Source organism: Xiphias gladius, chromosome 2, assembly GCF_016859285.1.
Source record: "Xiphias gladius isolate SHS-SW01 ecotype Sanya breed wild chromosome 2, ASM1685928v1, whole genome shotgun sequence".
Taxonomy (NCBI): Eukaryota; Metazoa; Chordata; class Actinopteri; order Istiophoriformes; family Xiphiidae; genus Xiphias; species Xiphias gladius.
This window is the reverse complement of record NC_053401.1, coordinates 18588419-18608259: the sequence shown is the minus strand read 5'-3', so window position 1 is coordinate 18608259 and position 19841 is coordinate 18588419. Positions and strand designations below refer to the sequence as shown.

At 39.9% G+C, this 19841-nt stretch overlaps 1 protein-coding gene across 1 annotated transcript in view; it reads right to left on the bottom strand.

Moving 5' to 3' along the window:
* Positions 1 to 19841, bottom strand: part of tmtc1 (transmembrane O-mannosyltransferase targeting cadherins 1) — a 183185-nt gene that overhangs the window by 73589 nt on the left and 89755 nt on the right. Inside the window, exons 5-6 of the mRNA XM_040144424.1 lie at positions 8948 to 9029; positions 8439 to 8542 (exon numbers count right to left, since the gene is read on the bottom strand). Of these exons, the coding sequence (XP_040000358.1) occupies positions 8439 to 8542; positions 8948 to 9029 (186 nt within the window). The remainder of the gene's footprint in view (positions 1 to 8438; positions 8543 to 8947; positions 9030 to 19841) is intronic.

Genomic DNA, 19841 nt, shown 5'->3' with positions numbered 1-19841 from the left:
TGCATGTAGATTTTAATAGATATTGAATAAATAAAAGTTTAAATTAAAATTATAGCTAATAGCTATATTTTTAACTTATATTTCATCTATTTAATATATATTTTAGCTGTTAGCTAGCTTCAATTAACTAACTATTTCTTGTTTCTTACATTGCAGATTTATTTATTCCATTATTTAGGTATTTATTTCTTTGAGTTTGATGTTCAGTGATCCAGATTTATTTATTCATTATTAAGGTATTTGTTACTTTGACTTAGATGTTCAGTTCGACAGTTATCCAGTTTCTAATAAAGTCAAAGATTGTTCATGTCCAACAATGTTGAACTTTCTTTTGCAGGACAAACAATACACTGACACAAATAGAAAGTAATTAATTATCATACCTAAACCACAGCAATTTTACTGTGCTCAGGTTTGTGGCATTTTCACCACACGTTTAGTCACCGTTATTTGACATTCATTAACCTTGTCCTAACTCATTTTCCTTTTGCTGCATTTGCCCCTCACTGGGGGGCTGTTCTGCAGCTGCACAAGCCTTACAGGCTAAAGTAAGAACACATTGAAAATAATATTAATCCTACTTTATCATTTGGTGAATATCAACTAAATAAATCGCTGATGTTTTGCATGCACAATGCACTTAGGTATACCTGAAGGCTAACTTGCTGTTGCACTGGTACTGGCGGTTGGCTAAGGTATAGCACTCATCCCTCTCAAGTTCTTACTTTAACATTACGTATCGTAGATATATGTTTAAGCAAAGGACTTGTCTTTTCCCCCTTAGTCCTTCCCACAAATGTTGTATTTTGCAGCCGTTTCATTGACTTTGGTAAAATGTATCCACACTTTGGAACACTTAAGCCAGTATGCCATGTTTGTTAACAATAGTGTTGCTGACATATCACTCGTTCGTATAGTCATGAGCTTTTTTTGGGGGGGGTTTTTCTTTCTCTGCCTTTAGTATCAGGGAACGAGGTAAACTAAAACAGAAGAAAAACTAAACAGAGAAAACGAAAGGTTCGTTGACCAGAGCTTAACGAATCTTTGCATTTTACCAGCTTTACCAGATCCAAATTGGAACTCACTATTTGAACCCATTCGTACTCTGACCTCCTTTAAAACCAGTGTAATTGTCTCTATTGCACTTTCATCTTTTACATCTCTTTAATCCTTGTGAAATGTATTCACATTTTTACTGTTGTAAGTGCAACACACGTCAGTGGTGTCAAGAATCTAGTGTCATTTTAGATGCATCACTTGATATCAGTAGCACACATTGAAAGCATCATAAAGACAAAAAAATGTAGCTACGGTAAAGTAGCTGGGATGTGCCTATCCAGAGAGCAAATGTGACAAAACTGGTGTTTTTCTGAAGAGTTGATGCCAGACTGTTTTGGTGAAAGAATGGTCTTTGGTGTCAGATTAGAATGTCCCCCTTGATCTTTCTCTGGCCATCCACTGACTCCTGGTCGATTAGTTTGACCTCAAAGAATTGACTGAGAAAGGTGAAAGGTCATCGATCAGGAGTCAGTCGACAGCTGGAGAAAGAGAAGGAAATTCAGATCTAATGCCAAAGAACATCTTTGTACAGAGACGCAGGTTACCATTTTATCTAATATATGAGAAACTACTCACAACTTATCACATGACCAAAGCTCTGCGGGATGTGGTTCAAAGCTCTGAAAAGATATATAGTGCCATTATTATTCCTTTCCCACAACTGACATTCAGCAAATCTGCATAACTCCCTAAGTCGATTCTCCCCTCCGACGGCACCAAATGAGGTTGCCACACATAAGAAGGTGAGCTTAAGTCCTCATTGATTCCGACAGAGGCTGTCTTGGACAGAATTCTGAATAGTCATGCTGTGAACTCCAGCCTCAGTTTAGGCACTGATTTCCTCCAGGACGATCTCACCGGAAGAATTTGAGGCTCAATGTGGCTGTGAAGCCACCTGCTGATGGGCCAAGAGATGGGGGACACAGGCTAAATCCCCTCTGAACACGGCAATTAAAACATGTCATGAAGATGAAAAGAAGCTAGCAATTGTGCTCCCTCTTGAAGCTCCCTCTGCTGACTTCCTTTGTTCCCCTGACTTTTGTTCTGATTGGCTATTAAAGAAACTGATGGCTGGAGAGAGACACAGGACACAGTGTCTAAAATGAATACAGGTTCGGGTTAATAGGCATACAAATATTTGCAGATGTTGTCACAAGCTATTTCTCTCTCTCTCTCTCTCTCTCTCTCTCTCACACACACACAAACACGCGTGCGCATGCACGCCCTCCAATGTGGTGCTGACATGCAGCAGAATGTTCTCCACCTGCCGTCATTTGATGGGTCTGGGTCATAAATTCAATTCCCTTTTCACCACCTTTTCCACACTTTGCAAAGCCCTCTAACCACAAATTATCACACACCCACATACACAAACACACACACACGCGCGCACTCACACATGGACAGAGACTCACAGACAGGAGAAGAAACAGAAGGGTAGAGGGAAAATAGTAGTGAAGGATCAGGGAGCAGAAAGAGAAAATTGGTCATTTGTCAGATGGTGTATGGCCGTTCTGTTCTCCGGAGTCTGGTCTGATGGGAAGAGGATCAAGATTTCATGTGTGATTCAGCCCTCTCAGCTGTTCTACTCCTCCTCACACACATACACGTTTGCAACCATACAACAAGGAACTTCACAATGCAAAAATGTCAAATAAGTGAATGGGTTGAAGGAAAATTTTAGTGATCTCAGAAAGTACTGTATAGTAGTGTTTTGTTTAGTTTTATCTATCTCCCATTTTAGTGCTGAGATCATCTAACTTGGCACAAGGATAATCTGTGGAAACTGGTGTTTCAATGAGTGATCAGACAGTGAGAAGGACATTGCATGAAGTCAGTCTCTATGGACCATTGTTCACAAAACTGCATAAAACTACAAGGTTAAAAAAGAACATGAATAGAAGCCTGATGGATGTTGCCAGCACAGTCTTTGGTCAGATAAAACCAAGCTAAACTTGTCTGGATCAGATGGGGTCCAGCATGTTTGGTGTGGACTTGGCCAGGACGACCACAGTGACTGCATAGTGCCAACCCTGAAACATTGAGGTGGCAGTGTGCTGATACGGGGCTACGTGATTGCAAAAGGTGTTGGGGAGATGACATTTATGTAGATGGCATGTTATGAAGAGGTAGCTAGATGACTGCAAAACTCACACAGAAGTTTTTAAAGAAAAAAAAGCAATTAAATCTATGACCTGGCCAAGTTATAACCCCTAACTTGAATCCAGAACACCTTTGGATGATTTTAAAGCAGTAGGTAGAGCAACAAAACCCATCCAGCAGAGAGCAGTTGAAAAGAATCATCTGTGAACATTGACAGAGCATCTCTCAACAGATTTGTTGAAGACTGGTATCATCCATGCCCAGGAGGATCAAATCTTTCATCAAAAATAAAGGTGCACATACAAAATATTAAAAAGATACAAGAATGGATTTTCACTACGAAAGGGTTTAAAGAAAGAGTTTTGTTGCTGTTCTTTAATTTCATTATAATTTAATCAGTCGAACATTTCTGTTTTTCAAATGAATTGTTTTCATTCTTCTTGGGCTTTAGTTACTACGCATAAAAGTGTATTAAATGAACAGGATTTGTAATTACTTAACATTTCAGTGATATTGACCAGGGGTGTACTCAGTTTTGTTGCATACTGTAGACACAAACACATTCTCACGCAGGTGGTTCTGATCTGCATGATAGAGTCAATCTGCTCTCAGAAAGGACCAGTCAGAGCAGAGCTGGATAGCACTGTCTGATACTCCCATATAGGGGACAAAGCATGCCTCTATAGAAAGAGCAAAAATAGAAAATGAAATTAGAAAAATATTATACATGGACATATTAAATCTAATATATCACAATGTAAAATGTTATACATGAATCACATGAAACCTCCAATAAAGGAAGCAATGATCACAGACTACTATATAGAAAAAACGTACAAAAATACCTCTTCTTATTAACTTAATAACTCTTAGGAGAAGAACTTTAAAACTGTTTGAGCACATTTTGAGCTCAAATCGTAATCTTAAATAGAATCTTAAATTTTATACACTGATAATTAAACAGTATTTATCAGAGTTATAGACTGGGGATAAGACTTCTATTTCCTGCTGTTTGTTTGAGATCATAAACCAGACCAGGGGCCTTTGTTGGATGTTATCCCCTTTCTCCTTGCTACTTGACTATATGGTTTCAAGTAAAGGCAAAGTGCCCCAAAACCATCTATGAGAAAATAATATGTAAATTATGTTGTATTGCGATTTAGTCAGTTGTTGTGTATTTACGTCTGTTTCGTGTCTTCAGCTCCATCATGGAAAACAAATTTAGAGACAAAACACATTTCATCATAGTTTTTGTTTACGAAATGAACCAGAACTAGCTTTCAAACTCTTTATCCTCTCTCAGAGAGACAGTAACGCAAAGTACTTCCAATTTCTCTCTCTCTCGCTCTCTCTCTTTCACACACACACACACACAAACACATACACACACACACACACACACACAGGCGCACACACACACACACACACACACACACACACACACACACACACACAGGCGCACACACACACACACACACACACACACATGTATAAACAGAGCAGATTAATGACAGTCATGATGTTGCGTGATGAGTTATAAATGGACTGCAGAGAGCCACTAACATGATGGATTATCACTGCCATATCTCAGATGAAAGTGGAATGCATAAATATACTGTAACGCAGACACACTCTGACACACACACACAGAGGTCAGGGCTCTCTCTCATACAGGCATCTACCAGTGTCTCAGTGCAACAGCCTTAAAGGTTTAAGTCTGTCTCTGCGTGCACACTGTGAATGTTGAACGGCAAAGACAAGCAGGATAGATAGAGCAATGAAAGACAGACACAGACACGGACACAAACAGACAGACAGATACGTGGTAAGGGAATACTGAGGGCTCAGTCAGACATCAAGGAGCAGTAATAATGAGATGAGAAAATTAAGGCGAGCAGGAAGGACAGAGCGAGGATATGTGAATCCGCTATATTTCCCAGGTGGCCGAGGGAGAGGAGAGCTATTTTTCACTGCTGCTGTGCTAATGATAGATTATATGCTGTCTCACCGACAATGACAAACACTGACAAAACTGAGAGGACCGCCAGACCGCGCTACTGTTGCTGGCACCCACAATCCCTTATACTAAGTCAAAATGACCTCATTTCTAAGAATGTGGGTCCATATAGCGTTTTTTTCTGAGCGCCAGTGTCTTTTTTCAATTGTTCTCAATGAGGAGGGAGTGTATGTGGCCGCATGCCACCAACAGAAAAAGCGCTGCAGTCAGCATCTTATTTCAGAGCACTCTGCCTTTTTTGTGCGGCTGCTCCGAGCTCTTCTTGTTGAAAATCTCTTAATTTTTCAGAAAGCCGCCGGTGTCACCACTGTAGCTCCTTTTCAGGCGACGAGTGGCGACAAGCTCATCCATAAAAAGTATGAGGGCAAGAATCCTCCGGTTGGTGCTCATGGTGACAAAACAATGTCAAACAAATAGTAATAAAAAGCAAAAGGGGGTTTCTAGTATATCATACAATGATGATGGTAATATGTTGTCAAGATATTGTTGTCAGAGAAGCAAAACCCACGCACAGTGCTTTTTTGATGAAGCACTGCACTCCAATGCCCTGTCAGCGCTCTTCTGCCAGGGAAAAAGGACATGTGGACACATGACCAAAATCCTACTGACTCAATACTACCTCCAGTGAAACTCAAAATAACTCCTTTCTTTCTTCCTTACAATACAACCTTACAATCTGCCTACAATCTAACAACAAGACAGAGAGTCTTACAATAATAGTTGGCTTGTACAGAGAGTCAGAAGTAGAAGTAAAGTTGACTCAGTTTTTACTATATTACCTCTCAGGTACAAATTTGTAAAACTGGAACAACAAAGACAAAATAAACCAATACATGATGTTAGAAGCCTGTAACCACATTTTCCTCAGTAATGTAACAAGAAATTTATTCAGTTTCTTCATGTTAGAAAGATTTATCTTTATATTTTGCAGTGTTACTGCAAGTTATATTTTGCTGAGTTACGAAACACTCGCCTTTGTAACAGAAGCATTTACATAAAATGCAAAACATTCTTGACTTTATAGATCAATTGTTTATAAAATCAAGGAAAAACGTATTTGAAGGGGCAGGGGAGGTATTTGGAAGAGGTGTGGATTCCAAAGGAGGAAGAGTTGAAGAACATCGATCAGTTTAGAACAATGTGGTTGCTCAGTGCTGAGGGAAAGATACTCTTCAGCTTTGTAGCCAGGTGCCTGACAGCCTACCTCCTAAGGCACTCCTATATTGATAGCTTGGTCCAGAAAGGAGGGATCCCGAAGGTACTGGAGTGTCTGGTCCTTAAGAAAGGAAAGGCCATTGACAAGTTCTATCTCACACTTGGCAGCACCCAGATACAATCTATCACTGGGAAACCAGTGAAGACCCTGGGAGAGGGGTTTGACTTTAGTCTGAGAGACACAGCATCCATCTGAGCGACCAGCCAAGAGCTGGAAGCCTGGCTAGCTGTGGTGAACAAGTCTCTCAGGCTGGTTTTTCGGTTAGGACAGTATGGAAGTGGAGGGTAGTGGAGGCCGTGGACGTCACTGAGATATGGCTAAAGCACAGGATGCTGGTGGGCACAGTGTCTCATGAAAGGGCTGGCCTGGGTAGCAGCACTACACTTACAGATGGGTGACAAATTAAAGGAAAAACCAACGTAAAGTGTCATAGTAAGGTGTTGGGCCACCACAAGCTGCCAGAACAGCTTCAATGCACCTTGGCAGTGATTCTATAAGTCTCTGGAAATCTACCGGAGGGATGGAACACCATTCTTCCAAAAGATATTCCTTCATTTGGTGTTTTGATGATGGTGGTTGAGATGGCTGTCTAACACATTGGTCCAAAATCTCAGAGAGGTGTTTAATTGGGTTGAGATCTGCTGATTGTTAAGGCCATAGCATTTTTTCACATAATTTTTATACTCATCAAACCATTCAGTGACTCCTTGTGCCCTATGGATGGGGGCATTGTCATCCTGTTTCTCCACTCATTCTTCAGGTTTTTCCTTCAATTTGTGACCAATCTGTAGCTACAACAATGCACAGAGGAAAGGCAGGAAGTCACTGATCCAATATGAGGTCGAGGAGGAGCGAGCCAGCAGGGTGGTTGGAATTCGGCAGCAGAGAGCCTGGACAAGATGGGAGCTAGTGATTGAGTGCACAGTCTCATGTGCTGATCTTTGGACAGCCAAAACCCATCGAGCAAAATTCTTAATCCAGGGTGTCTATGACCATTCCAACTTGTTCTGCTGGGGGAAGTCGGAGTCACCTGCTTGCCCTCTGTGCCTGAAGAGAAGGACCGTGGAACACATCTTCAGTGGCTGTTCGCAAGCCGTGGGTGAGGGGCGCTAACGCTGTTGTCGTGACCAAGTCCTGAAGGCCATTGCGGACACCATATTCAGTGGGATTAGCCACTGCAAGCGCCTCCACTCAGTGAAGCCCAGCTTTTGTCAGGGCCGGGGAGCAGCCATCATCACATGCCAACACTACCCCCCTCTGGCCTGCTAGCAACGTAGAGGACCGAGAGCTGAAAGTCGACCTAGCAAAGCAACTCAAGTTCCCAGAAACTAGGAGTGGGTTCACTGGCCAGTCCCTCTGGAGGGTCTACAACATGCTGAATATCCCAGGGGCCAGTTGCAAAGGGCCATCAAGCTGGCCACTGAGGCAGCAAGTTCCTTCAAAGTGGCTGTGGATCAGGAGAGGAGAGTCGCAGGTGGGGTAGCAATACCTGTATACAAGCCGGGGTTTGATCAACCCCAGATGGGTCAGGTGAATTTGTACTAAAATTTGGTACCGATTACTTTTTTCCACTTTAAAATACATTTTTGAAGAATAATTGAATACTTCATCCACTTTTTCTATGAAGTTATTGAATTACATGTATGGTCACTTTATTACACTATCTGTTGATCCTGGTCCCATTTTATAGTATTCATTGTAACAGAAATTATTTCCCTTCTTCCAGAGAAAATCCAGTAATTCTGTCCTCTAGAACCAAAAATCTAGAGGACTGTGAAAAATCTAAGTCGTACCCTAACCCTCTACCAGGGTTCAAATGCATTTTTTTTAATTTGTCAATTGTTTGTGGTGATTACTTGATGTTTAGTTGCTAAGGTGAAAAATATAAACCTTCTTTCTTCAACTTCTTTGCTCAACTTTGTCTTTCTCCTTCTTTCTTTGTGTGTGTGTGTGTGTGTGTGTGTGTGTGTGTGTGTGTGTGTGTGTGTGTGTGTGTGTGTGCGTGTGTGTGTGTGTGTTTGTGTGGGAGCTGACTACACTGACCTGGTAACCAGGTGAGGTGAGAAGGAGGTGGGGTTGTCTTGTTCAGAGAAGAGTGGCATGGACCCTCCCATCAGCCACAGCCTGACCGACATGATGATTACCACCTGGGGGGGGGGCATCATCAGCATAAAGTATAACAGTGTGACAATAAATACTTAAAAATGGAAGCCAATATTGAAGGAGGTCTTACAAGTTGAGCAGGACAAAACACAAATGTACAAATCAGCAAAAGTTTTCCAGACAGTCTTCATTTTAACTGTATTATCATGCAACAATAATGCAACTGACAATATTTGAAAAAAAAAAAAAAAAATCCACAGTGACAGATAAGTCTCCGCAGTAGTTATTATTAGCATAGTGAAATTAAATAAAACCAACTGCTCCCTGGAAGAAGGGAAAACCATATATTTATATAAAAATCTATGTTTCACCTGGTAGACAATTGAATAAATTGTGCAGAACTACCATTAAGGCACCTTTCATTGTAAAAAATAAAAAAAAGTACTCACATAGCCAGAGATGAAGCAGGCTCGTTTGATGAAAGGGCTGCAGATGTAGAAGAGGTCCCTGAGTCTGGAGCCAGACAGGTGACTGAGGGACACAGACAGATAGGGGGTCAGTCTGCACTCTTTACCTATGCAATCACAAAATATGGCCATTTTTTCTTGTCTTGAGGGGACTCCATATAACCCCAGTTACGAGTGACAGTAGGCTAATCTCACGGTTTAACATTCCTTCAAGCTAGATGCAGAGACAATAAAAATAGATCCATACTTTTGTCTGAATCTAAGAAAGCAGGAAAAATGTTTAATTCCCCCATAACCAACCAATTCCTTTAAAAGAATCACAGCAGCTGGGGGAGTGCAGCACTTTCTGATGTTGAGATCACGTTTTTGAACCAACCGATCAAAAGAAGATGATTTAAGGTTCAGTTTCAAACTGTATAGGTAGCTCACTGCTTATGGCACCACCATAACCAGCAGCACAGCAACAACCTGAATGATGGGGCAGCAACAGGGGGGTTGCTGTCCTGGTAAGTGGAGAGACAGTAGTGAGCACAAATGCTGTGTTGTGGAGTTTGTGGTAAAGTGCAAATCAGCTCAGACAACCTGCCTTTTCAAATCATCAGTATGAAATGCAGTTGAGGCAGTGGTTCTTTTACAGAAAAATAACATAAGTATGCTGCAAAGTGACAATATTGCTGCAAAGGCAACAGTGAACAGTGATTAGCCATTTGACAATTCCAATGGATTCTACAAGGATGTGTAACTAACCATTGTTTTTGTCAGTTTCAGTATCATGCCTCAAACAAGGTGATGGGTCAAATGGTCGATGTAGGGTTTGAACTTCTCTTTCTAACTTCAGTCACTGCTTGTGCGAACAACCGAATGCAGACCCCAACAATGAGTTGATCCTACAAGTACAGAATATATATTTACAGCCTGGCACTGTATATCTTATTCCTCTGTGCCATAGAGCTACATTGTTGTCCAAAAACAATTAAAAACACATCACTGAGCCAAACTGTTACACTGGGTGACATGTTCCTTCAATACCATGAACACACACACTGTAGTTTATATTGACTCAATCCCACACTTTCCTGCTGCCCCAAATACTCACTAGAGCACCAATCACGATGAATCTGCCGCTACTACAGTGAGCAGGTGTTTTTAGGAAATTATGCAATTTTAATTCTAAAAAAGGCTCAGAAATTTCTTATATACATATAAAGATTATATTAAAGATTTATTTCCTCAGCTGGAACCAATTGCTGGGAGCCACAGACAGGGTGGGGAAGTCTGACAGTACTGAGAGACAGTCTAACACATTGTTGGTTTTTGTCTTCATACTGAATTTGTTAGTTATGAAAATATAGAATAATGCAGGCCTTATTCTTTGACTGCATCAAAGTAAACACACATTTCTTCTTTATGGTTTACAAAGTCTATTCACAAGTCTGTCCTCTCTATCAAAACTTGTTTATGTTGATTAATTCATCCCTGGAACCCTTCAAATCTTGAATTTCAGATTAATTACATTAATCTTGCATTCGTTTTGTGACCTCTCAGTAGCTGTGCCAATAATAAACCTCCATAATCTAAGAGCCTTCTTTCCTGCAATTTTTTTAACCTGGTCTTCAAGGTCGCCATTCAGCTTTATTTTTTATCGATCCCCCTCCGTCCTTCCATCCAGCCACACAATCCAATCCATTAGCCTGGGGTAGAAACTAAAGAGGGAGCTCTGACCGCAGAAAAAAAGGCAGCAAGGGAATAAGATGAGGGGAAGGGGATCAGACAGATACGTAGAAAGAGGAAAGCATGGAGAATCCATTCAACACCCCATCACTATGAAATGTTCCCCTTGTGCAGAGCTTTCAAAGCATTGTAGAGACAGCAAGAGAAGAGATCTCCCAGGAATTCTACACACATTCTGTCCGTCTCACACTGTCTTGTCTGCTTCATCTCTGCCTCACTCTCCCTTTGCTCTCTACTCTCCTTTTCTCCTTTTCTATATTTGTCTTTGACAAAATCTTTGCTCTGTATATTCTGCTGAGGTTTGCGGGGCTAAGAGACAGAACGACAAAGAGGAGTCAGAGTCTGCAGACGCTGCATACAGATGAGTTACTATAAAAGAGTTTGGTGCCAAAAGAGCCACACTTTTTTCCCCACTGATTACCATTGAACTTGTTTCTAGAGAAGCAAGGTGCCCTTGATATTTTAAATGGGCTTAAAACTCACAAACTACAGAAACGTGTTCTCAATTAGGCTACCCCTAGTGGAACTGAGCCATTAAAGTAGTTCGATTTTGTGTGTCCAGTTTTTGAGATCGTCTGATTTCTACCTCCACCCCAACATAGTGAAGAAGAATGGAATTTTGTTTGTTATGTTCACAGCATACAAAAATGGCATTTAAAAAATTTCAACAATTTCCCTGTTACCCTGGGTAAATCACAGAACAAACTGTTTTCATGGGGACTATTTCTTAGATAGAGAGAAGTTTGAACTACTTCTTAATTTTTTTTAATCTTAAGGCTAGGTCACACCAGAAAGTGGCACAGAAAGATTAATCTGCGCATCTTTGTAAAATATTTTATCCTGGAAGCTGGGTGACCACTGGCTAGCCTAGTTGGTGAACTACTGTAGCTGGCAAGCTAAATGCTAACATGCTATCTAGTCGGGCTGTCATCAGTCAGTCACAACAGCTCTCCTAGCTTCTCTCCCTACTCCTCAATAGCATTCTGTTCACCATTATACACTATTTTGTTCAATAAAATGTATTGATAAGATAGAGAGAAAATAAAGTTCTCCAAGCTAAAATATTGTTAATGGTCGGTTAGCAATGTTGTTAGCTTAGCTTGGTCACTAACGGGACAATAAATTCACAGTTTATTTAAAAGTCGTCTTTGTTCCATTCCTCTGTCTGACAATTCTGTATAACCACTACTCTTTTGTTGAACAGTTTATACTCCAGCACAGCAAATTGATGTTAAAGTGTATTTTGCAACACAGCTAATTAGCAACGGTACCTTCCTCCATTTTGGACTCCCTGGCTTTCTGTTCCCTCAGTGCTAAGCACTGTCAAGATAGCTTGCTATTTGTCAGTGGTGTGAATTTGCATGTCAAAATTCACTAAATCATAACACAATGAAAAAAAAAAAAAGTGAATGTTTAACTTGCAAATCAAGTAATTGTGGAAATGGAATTTATGGAATTTGCCGCAAAATTTTGATGTTTTATATGGTGGTATGATCAGGCCTGGATGTTTAATTTATCAAATTCACTTTCCTGTCCACTTATTTAAATCTCATTTCTTTCAAATCCTTTATCTAACCAATTTTGATTTAGCTTTCGATGTTCACTTAAGTTAAAAATAACTAAAGCTCAGGATTTCAGTCTGTGCTCACCTTTTGTTGGGTGACCAGGCAGAAAATGTCAAACTAATCCATGTTCAAAACACACTGACATGACAGGTGTAGCATACTTACTTTTGCACACTGAATCTGCATGGCTGAGTGTTTATTCCTATACAGTAGAGCTGTGTTTCACAATATGGTTCACGATACATGTGCACTGTAGCTATGGTTCCCAAACTTAGCAGCCCTTCACAGTTTTTTTTTCCCATGGCACCCACATGTACAACCCCATCCACACAATGCACATGTATGTGCAACCTTATCAGCTAAAAATGACCTTGTAATCTGATATAAGAATTTGCTTGTATGAGCTGAGAGAACAAATAATAAAGGTCTTTGTTGTGGAAGATTTTCTACAAAGGACTCTGAACACAATTAAACACACAAAACATTGATAGAGTTGAAGTGAAATTATTGTAAGTTACAATATCGGAAATAAACAAACCTTATCAAAAGAAGTCAAAGGAGAGTTTCTCTATAGAAAGAGTCGTACAATCATATTTTATAGTGTTTCTTGAGGCAAAGAACTTAGTCCCAATTGGTTATCTTTACTTCAACACAAACACATCATCCAATAACATATAAAAATATACAATGTTCATGCTCTGCCCATGCACTGGCCATAAATTAAAGCTCAGACAGACATAGCTTGGCCTATTTCCATTTATGGTAAGGCGACAGGCTCCATAGGTAGGCCCCCTGGACTCATAAAACATCTGTCTAAGGCCCCTTGCAGAGACCTTGAAACTAGCAGGGTTTAAAAACTGAGTCATTACAGAGAGCTGTATGGGAAGTGTGGAGGGTGAGATGTAAGGTCAAGATGTTTGAGGTGAAAGGGTCTGAAAACAACAAGAAGTTCGTTATCATAGTTTGATGATTTGACCTTTTTTATCGCCACAGTCAGCAGTTAGAACTGCAATAGTGCCTGTGACACGCAGCGCATGGAGGCTATTTAAAATAAATTTAAAACCCTTAGAAGTCAATTGCCCCAATTTGCGTAAAAAATTGTACTCTTTCTCAGAGTCACAAATTAAATCTGAACAAATAAACATGATAAACCTATTTTTAAAATCAGTGCAACTTACACTTCCTGGCAATATCATTATCTAATTACTGTATATAAAAATTAATAAATCTGCTCAGAAAATTGAAGAAAAAAGATGCTCCTTATACCTTCAGAACTCGGCTGAGAATCATCAGGCTTTTATGTTTTCTTCACCATCAAAGTTATCACAGTGATAACTGTCTGTGCATCCAGGCCTACACTGCAAACAGGAGCTGGTCATAGCTAATTCAGCATACTTTTAATGGGGATAATTTAACACAATATAAACAAATATTTACTAGAAAAACAGGGCTCAACAACACAATTTACTAAAACCCAAGCAACAACCCCCAAAGCATTATGGGAGCTACAGTTCAAAAACCTAGAGCATGATTTTCTATCAAACATAAGTAAGACAAAGAAAAATTATGAGTGAAAAGTCCATTGATATCAAGTTTTTTCATGTTGCACTGTAAATATTTTTTGTACATTGATGAAGCATGACTGAATGTTCAATGGACATGCGGAGATGGGGGTTGGGCGTACATTTTTCTCAATTTTAGAAAACCTCCGCACTATAGACTAAATGTGTCATTCATACTGTAAATAGTGTTTCACAGCTCTAATCATACAATTACAGCACTTTAAACTGAAATACCATTTTAAATTACTCTTCTAAAGCCCGTTCAAAAGGTATATTGCTTTAAATAACATGTTCCTCCGCTGAAACTGATTAAAAGCCATGTGCTGCCTGACAGTAACTGTAATGAGAATGCATCTTGGTAGGCTCGATGAATAAAAATGCACCTCCCTGAGGCTGAGAAAGGCTGCAGTAAGGACACTACTCTCCAGGGCTGGAAATGCAAAGCAACACCATGTCCTTGGGAAAAAAAACCCTCAGATGGGGCAACACTGAGAATTGGTTTCACGCTGCAAAGTGAAGAATGAGACACCCCCACATTCAAACTCACAAATACACATACACACACACATACATGGCTGGTAGAGAAAGGAACAGACAGATGTTGTTGGTGTCTTCAGACCCAGGCCTCAACTTTTCCCATAGGATCATGGGAAAGACGATTCTGTGTATCTGCATAACGGGATGCTAATTTACCATGACAACTGTGACCACGGCAACAGCGGAGGATGAATGGAAGGAAGGAGGTCTGTGTTTGGGGGGAGGTGTTGTGGGAGGTAGGAAGTGAGATAGAAAACTGAGATTTTTTTGAAGAAAGGTCAGGATGTCAGCTTCCTAACACACATGTAAAGTAGACTGTGAGAGAAAACACACACACACACACACACACACACACACACACAGATACACTGTGTGTCCCATTTGGGGTATGATAGCATCTTATTTGTAGATTAAGTCCAGTCATTCTGCTTTCCAAACTGCAGCTCATGTGGAGTCCTCCATGCTCAACACAGCTGAAATTCTTTACATTCCTCCCTCTGAGTGGCATTTCTTCTCTTCTTCCTCACCAAGTGCCACACTTATTTACACTTGCTCAGCCATCATGCCTGAAACATAACAGGACCGCAGCACAAGACTGCAGGCTAAAACAAAGTCACTGATTCAGTGGAGTGGATGTTCTGCTGTGGCCTCTCTAAACACACAGTAGAGATGCACACTATTTTGACTTGATGATTGTGCTAGATGAAAAGTCACCAAAGTTATTCATCCTTAAGGGAACATGACATGACATCCATCCAACAGTTGCTGAGACATTTCAGTCTAAAACGGTGGACTGATCAACCAAAAGAATATCCAAAAAGTTGTTAGGCCTGTTATGCGGAGGTGCTAACGCTGGCATATTGCAAAAAGAGAAAATAGACGATGACAGAAAAAAAGATTTTTTGTAGCAGCTGTTAATAACACCAAAGGGCACACACAGATCAGAAGATACAAATTGATCAATTAAAAAATACAAATGTTTGAGAGGAAGTGATGAAATACACACACACACACACACACACACACACACACACACACACACACACACACACACACACACACACACACACACACACACATATATATATATATATGTATATACATATACACATACATACATACACATACACACACACATATATATGTATACATACATACATACATACATATATACACATATATATACACACACATATACACACATATATACACATACACACACACACATATATACATACACACACACACACACACACACACACACACACACACACACACACACACACACACACACACACACACACATATATATATATATATACACACACAAACATATATATACACACAGGTTTGAATTTCAAACCTTTGGTTAGAAATTCAGTTTAAATACTGCAGTTTCTCCTGACTGAAAATGTTCTGCTGTTGCTATGGCTTGAAATGCACTTTTTAATCTTTTCATAATCATCTCCTACCCTGAATTCCCCATATTTTGCATCATGATCAGGGTTGTGTGTGCTGGAGCATACATACACCCTTGCAAACTAACACTCGTCTGCCTGCCAGATTAGGTCAAATGTGTACTGCATAAAACCCAGGAGAGGATTACTATCGCACATTGTTCTAGGCTCACGACCTCAGAGCTTTCTCCGAGAAAAGGCCCCAGCACTTCTCAATATTATACCAGGGAGAGCTTTACTCTGTGTCTGCATTCCTTCCTGGAAGATACAGCCTTGAAGTGCCTGCTCATTAATCACAGAGACATGTTATATATATATTCAACCACACAACCACACAAACATGCGCACGGAAACACACGCGCGCGCACACAAACACACACAGCCTTTCCTGATCAGGAGCAGTTCCTCAGAGTTAGAAAGAGCACTGTCCTCATATTAAAGCCATCTATCTTCACTAACCTCTGATTGTATTGAGGATCTTTATGGAGAAACATGTGTCTTTTCTGGTTCTAATCTTCTGAATCCACAACAGTGAGAGGTAGGTCAAGCAGTAGGGAGTGTTTTCTACAGATAGTGAGACTGATGAATGTCACACGTGCTCACACACACAGAAAGTGTGTAAACATAGTATGTACTTTAAATCGAAACAATCCATGCAAACCCCGCTTCAGCATCTGTTCAGAACTCAACTGATGGAGTTAAATGAACTCACTGTTTGCTAACCATCAGAAACAAATGACAACAGCTCATGCAGATGTTGAATTTCAGTGGCTCAGTATATTGCTGCTGGACCAGTAGCAGTTAAGAAGCCATCTGGACTCTATTCTGGTCAGCTTCCTTAAAGGAAGAGACAGTTATGAAAAACTGTTTCCTGATTCCTAGTGATAGCATAAAGAAAGAGACGTCCGCAGACTGTAACAGTTTTTACTCGAATAGTCTAATTTTTCTACAAACAATAAAAATATGCCATCAGAATAATTTGAAATATGCAATATATCATCTGCCGATTTGTTGAGTGCTTCACGCTAACTGTTTGGCATAAAAACTTAATTTTTTTATTAACAACAAACTAATGGTTTCTATTGTTTAACCAATTTATTCATTCATGTAATAACACTATGAGTCCACAGCGATGTTTGTGACTCTGTGAGGTTGTAATGCCCACTGTGAATGAAACCAAATTGCAACAGAAGTTGAGGTACAAAATGTGTTTTTCTTCCTTAGCCTTAGCAGCAGTCATGGTTAAGTAAATGTAAAAATGCTAGCAGTTGTCCTGCAAAAATCCTCACAATGACAGTTGTGAGATGTTTCGTAGGAAAGTTTTACAAAAGGTGTACCTACCTATCATTCAATGTGATAAATGTTTGCCATATCATGTTATCTATTATAGAGTGAGGTGTTGACAAATCTACATCATGAAAGCAGCAACACACGTAACTAAAAGTGAATGTAATTCTGCTGCCTGGTTGCTGCTGACTCCACTGTGGAGGAGTTTGTTCCAAAAATGGAACAACTTCAGTCATGTGGAAGTGGACTGATAACATGAACCTTCAGAGAAAAAGAGCAGTGGAGCAACACACAATGTACTTAGTCATTTAGTGACACTGACTGCAAAACATGTTGCTTCAGGGTCTCATTCAGCTCAGGTGACAATGGTTGATCATAATATTTTACATTCACACTGCAGTAATTAATCAGAACAGAAACACTTATTTTTTACAGGCTGAAAGAATGGAGGCTAATGGTGCTGTCAGTTAAAGTCAGGTGGGAATGTGTGGGGAAAATGTCACCACATTATCAGAGGACAGCAGACAGCTTCCAGTCAAGCAACAAGCTAGTTAGTTTGATATTTACCAAGTGGACATGTTTTATTTACCCAATACAGTCAACACTTGGTTGAAGTCAGTTAAAAGTTTGGTATTGATAAGCTGGTTTCAGCTGACTGCCATCATTACAGCCCGTCTGTCTACATCAGTGACTCTGATCACGGAATAATTTTAAAGAAGAGCACAGAGTCACAGCTCTGCTTCCGCCTGTTCCTTTACAACATTCTGTAAATCCACCAACTATCAGACAAACGAAATACAGGAGCTATCTGTTTAAATGTGACCCCAGCAACTGGAAGTATACTATCAAAATTATTTTGTCGGCATATTTATATTGCAGTTCTGTATATATTGTATGGTGTCAAAAATATCCCAAAAATGACTTGTAATATCCATATCTAATCACAATATCATCCATCTCTGGTGTTTACTATGTTATTTAAGATTCTTAGCATGATGACATTTGATGAAGTTGCCATGGTAATAATCTGAAAATAAAATGCACAAGGAAGTGTCATGGGAACAGTTTCATCTCCCCATCTCTCCTCCTCCACATCTAAAATCTAATGTTTAGCTTCCATTATCCCTAACACTACAATCTCCTGTCATTCCAGACCTGCAATTGTACGCGCATAGCCACCACCTGTCCCCAAAGATATCACCTGACCCACTCACCTGTCTGTGGCACCATCTCCTACCACTCCATCAGTCAGTGTGTAGCCTGCTAGCACTCACTCTCTCGAGCCTTTATGTTGTTCTGCCTGCCTGTGCCCGCTGATATGACCTCCTGATTCCCTACTGACTGCAGTCCACTTGCATTAGCCCTTTAGATTTGTTTGGGTCAGGTCTGACAATCTTCACGCTGAGTCTATTTGTGGGTTCCAAATAAAAAGTTGTTAAAGGTGGTGCTGAAGAATGTGACAATGCAAAGTGAAGGCACTGTCCATGACTTTCCTAAAATGGGAGGCCTTACTGTGCATTATTTCTAATGTTGCTAATGTAGTAATTTGTTGTCTCCCATCACCCACTACCCTGGCTTTCTAGGGAAACATGCAAAACAGTCCAAAATCTCTCATTTCATAAGATCTGTGACACAAAACTGTTCTTTAAGAACTTCTGTTAAATTTTTTTTTCTCCAGCTCTGAGATAATGCTATTTTAACTGCCTTTCACTCAAGATACATAGAGTATTCTGCAGAGTTTAAATTGAGCATTGGAGAATATTATCTACGGGAGAAGCAAGTGCTTTTCAGAGGCTGTCCTCATCACTTAATGAGTAATGAGACTAATTTGCTGAAAACTTGGTGTGTTCCTTTAAGATGAATAGCTTCTTTGATAAAAAGTGGGAGAGCAGACGTTGAACTAAGTGTGAGTGGGTGAGAGAAGTATTACAACTTCAGTGGAGCTTCCAAACAAGAGGTTTTCATCCAGTGGGATACTTTAAGGGTGTTCTGAACACCAGCCAACCATGGTTGGGGGTGTGCTTCTGTGTTTCTGTACTTATGAGGACCCAGTGTCTTCACAAGAATATCGATTTTAAACATTTGTCTGACATGTGGACAGTTAGGCCAATCTTTCCTCCTTTACAGCATAGTAAGTACAGTTATGGATACTTTACTACCAACCATTTTACAACATTTAGCATAAGTTTTTAGAATGATTTCCAACTTTCCAGTCAGCCATTTGTTTCAGTTTATTTTAGCATAATATGAAAATCAACTAGCAAAGACTGAAAATTGCTTGAGAAAGCTGATATGAAGGTAAACAATAAGGTATAGTAAGGTTAAAGTTTATCTGTATACCACCTTTTCTAAAGCAACTGTCACAACGTGCTTCACATGTCAATACAAAACCAGGAAAGACCAAGCAAGGTAAAGCATTTACCAATTTGGGCAAAAACAAGAGCCTTTAGAGGATATTTCCAAATTATTACACCTAACGTCGAATTATTGTAGCATTGGCGATCATTTTGGTTATGAAAAGTTTAATTCACCAAAGTTATTGCCAAGTTATAGATGTGGGAACATGCCGACATCTCTACACAGAAGTATTAAAGGGCAAGAAAGACAGGCTGTCAAAAGATCAGAGAGGTTGGAAACAAACCAACAGTTTATCCAAATTATCGAGATCACTTTATTTGGAGTTACTGAAGGTACTGAAGGAGGTAGAACTGAAAGTGAAGGTAATAACCTCTCATTG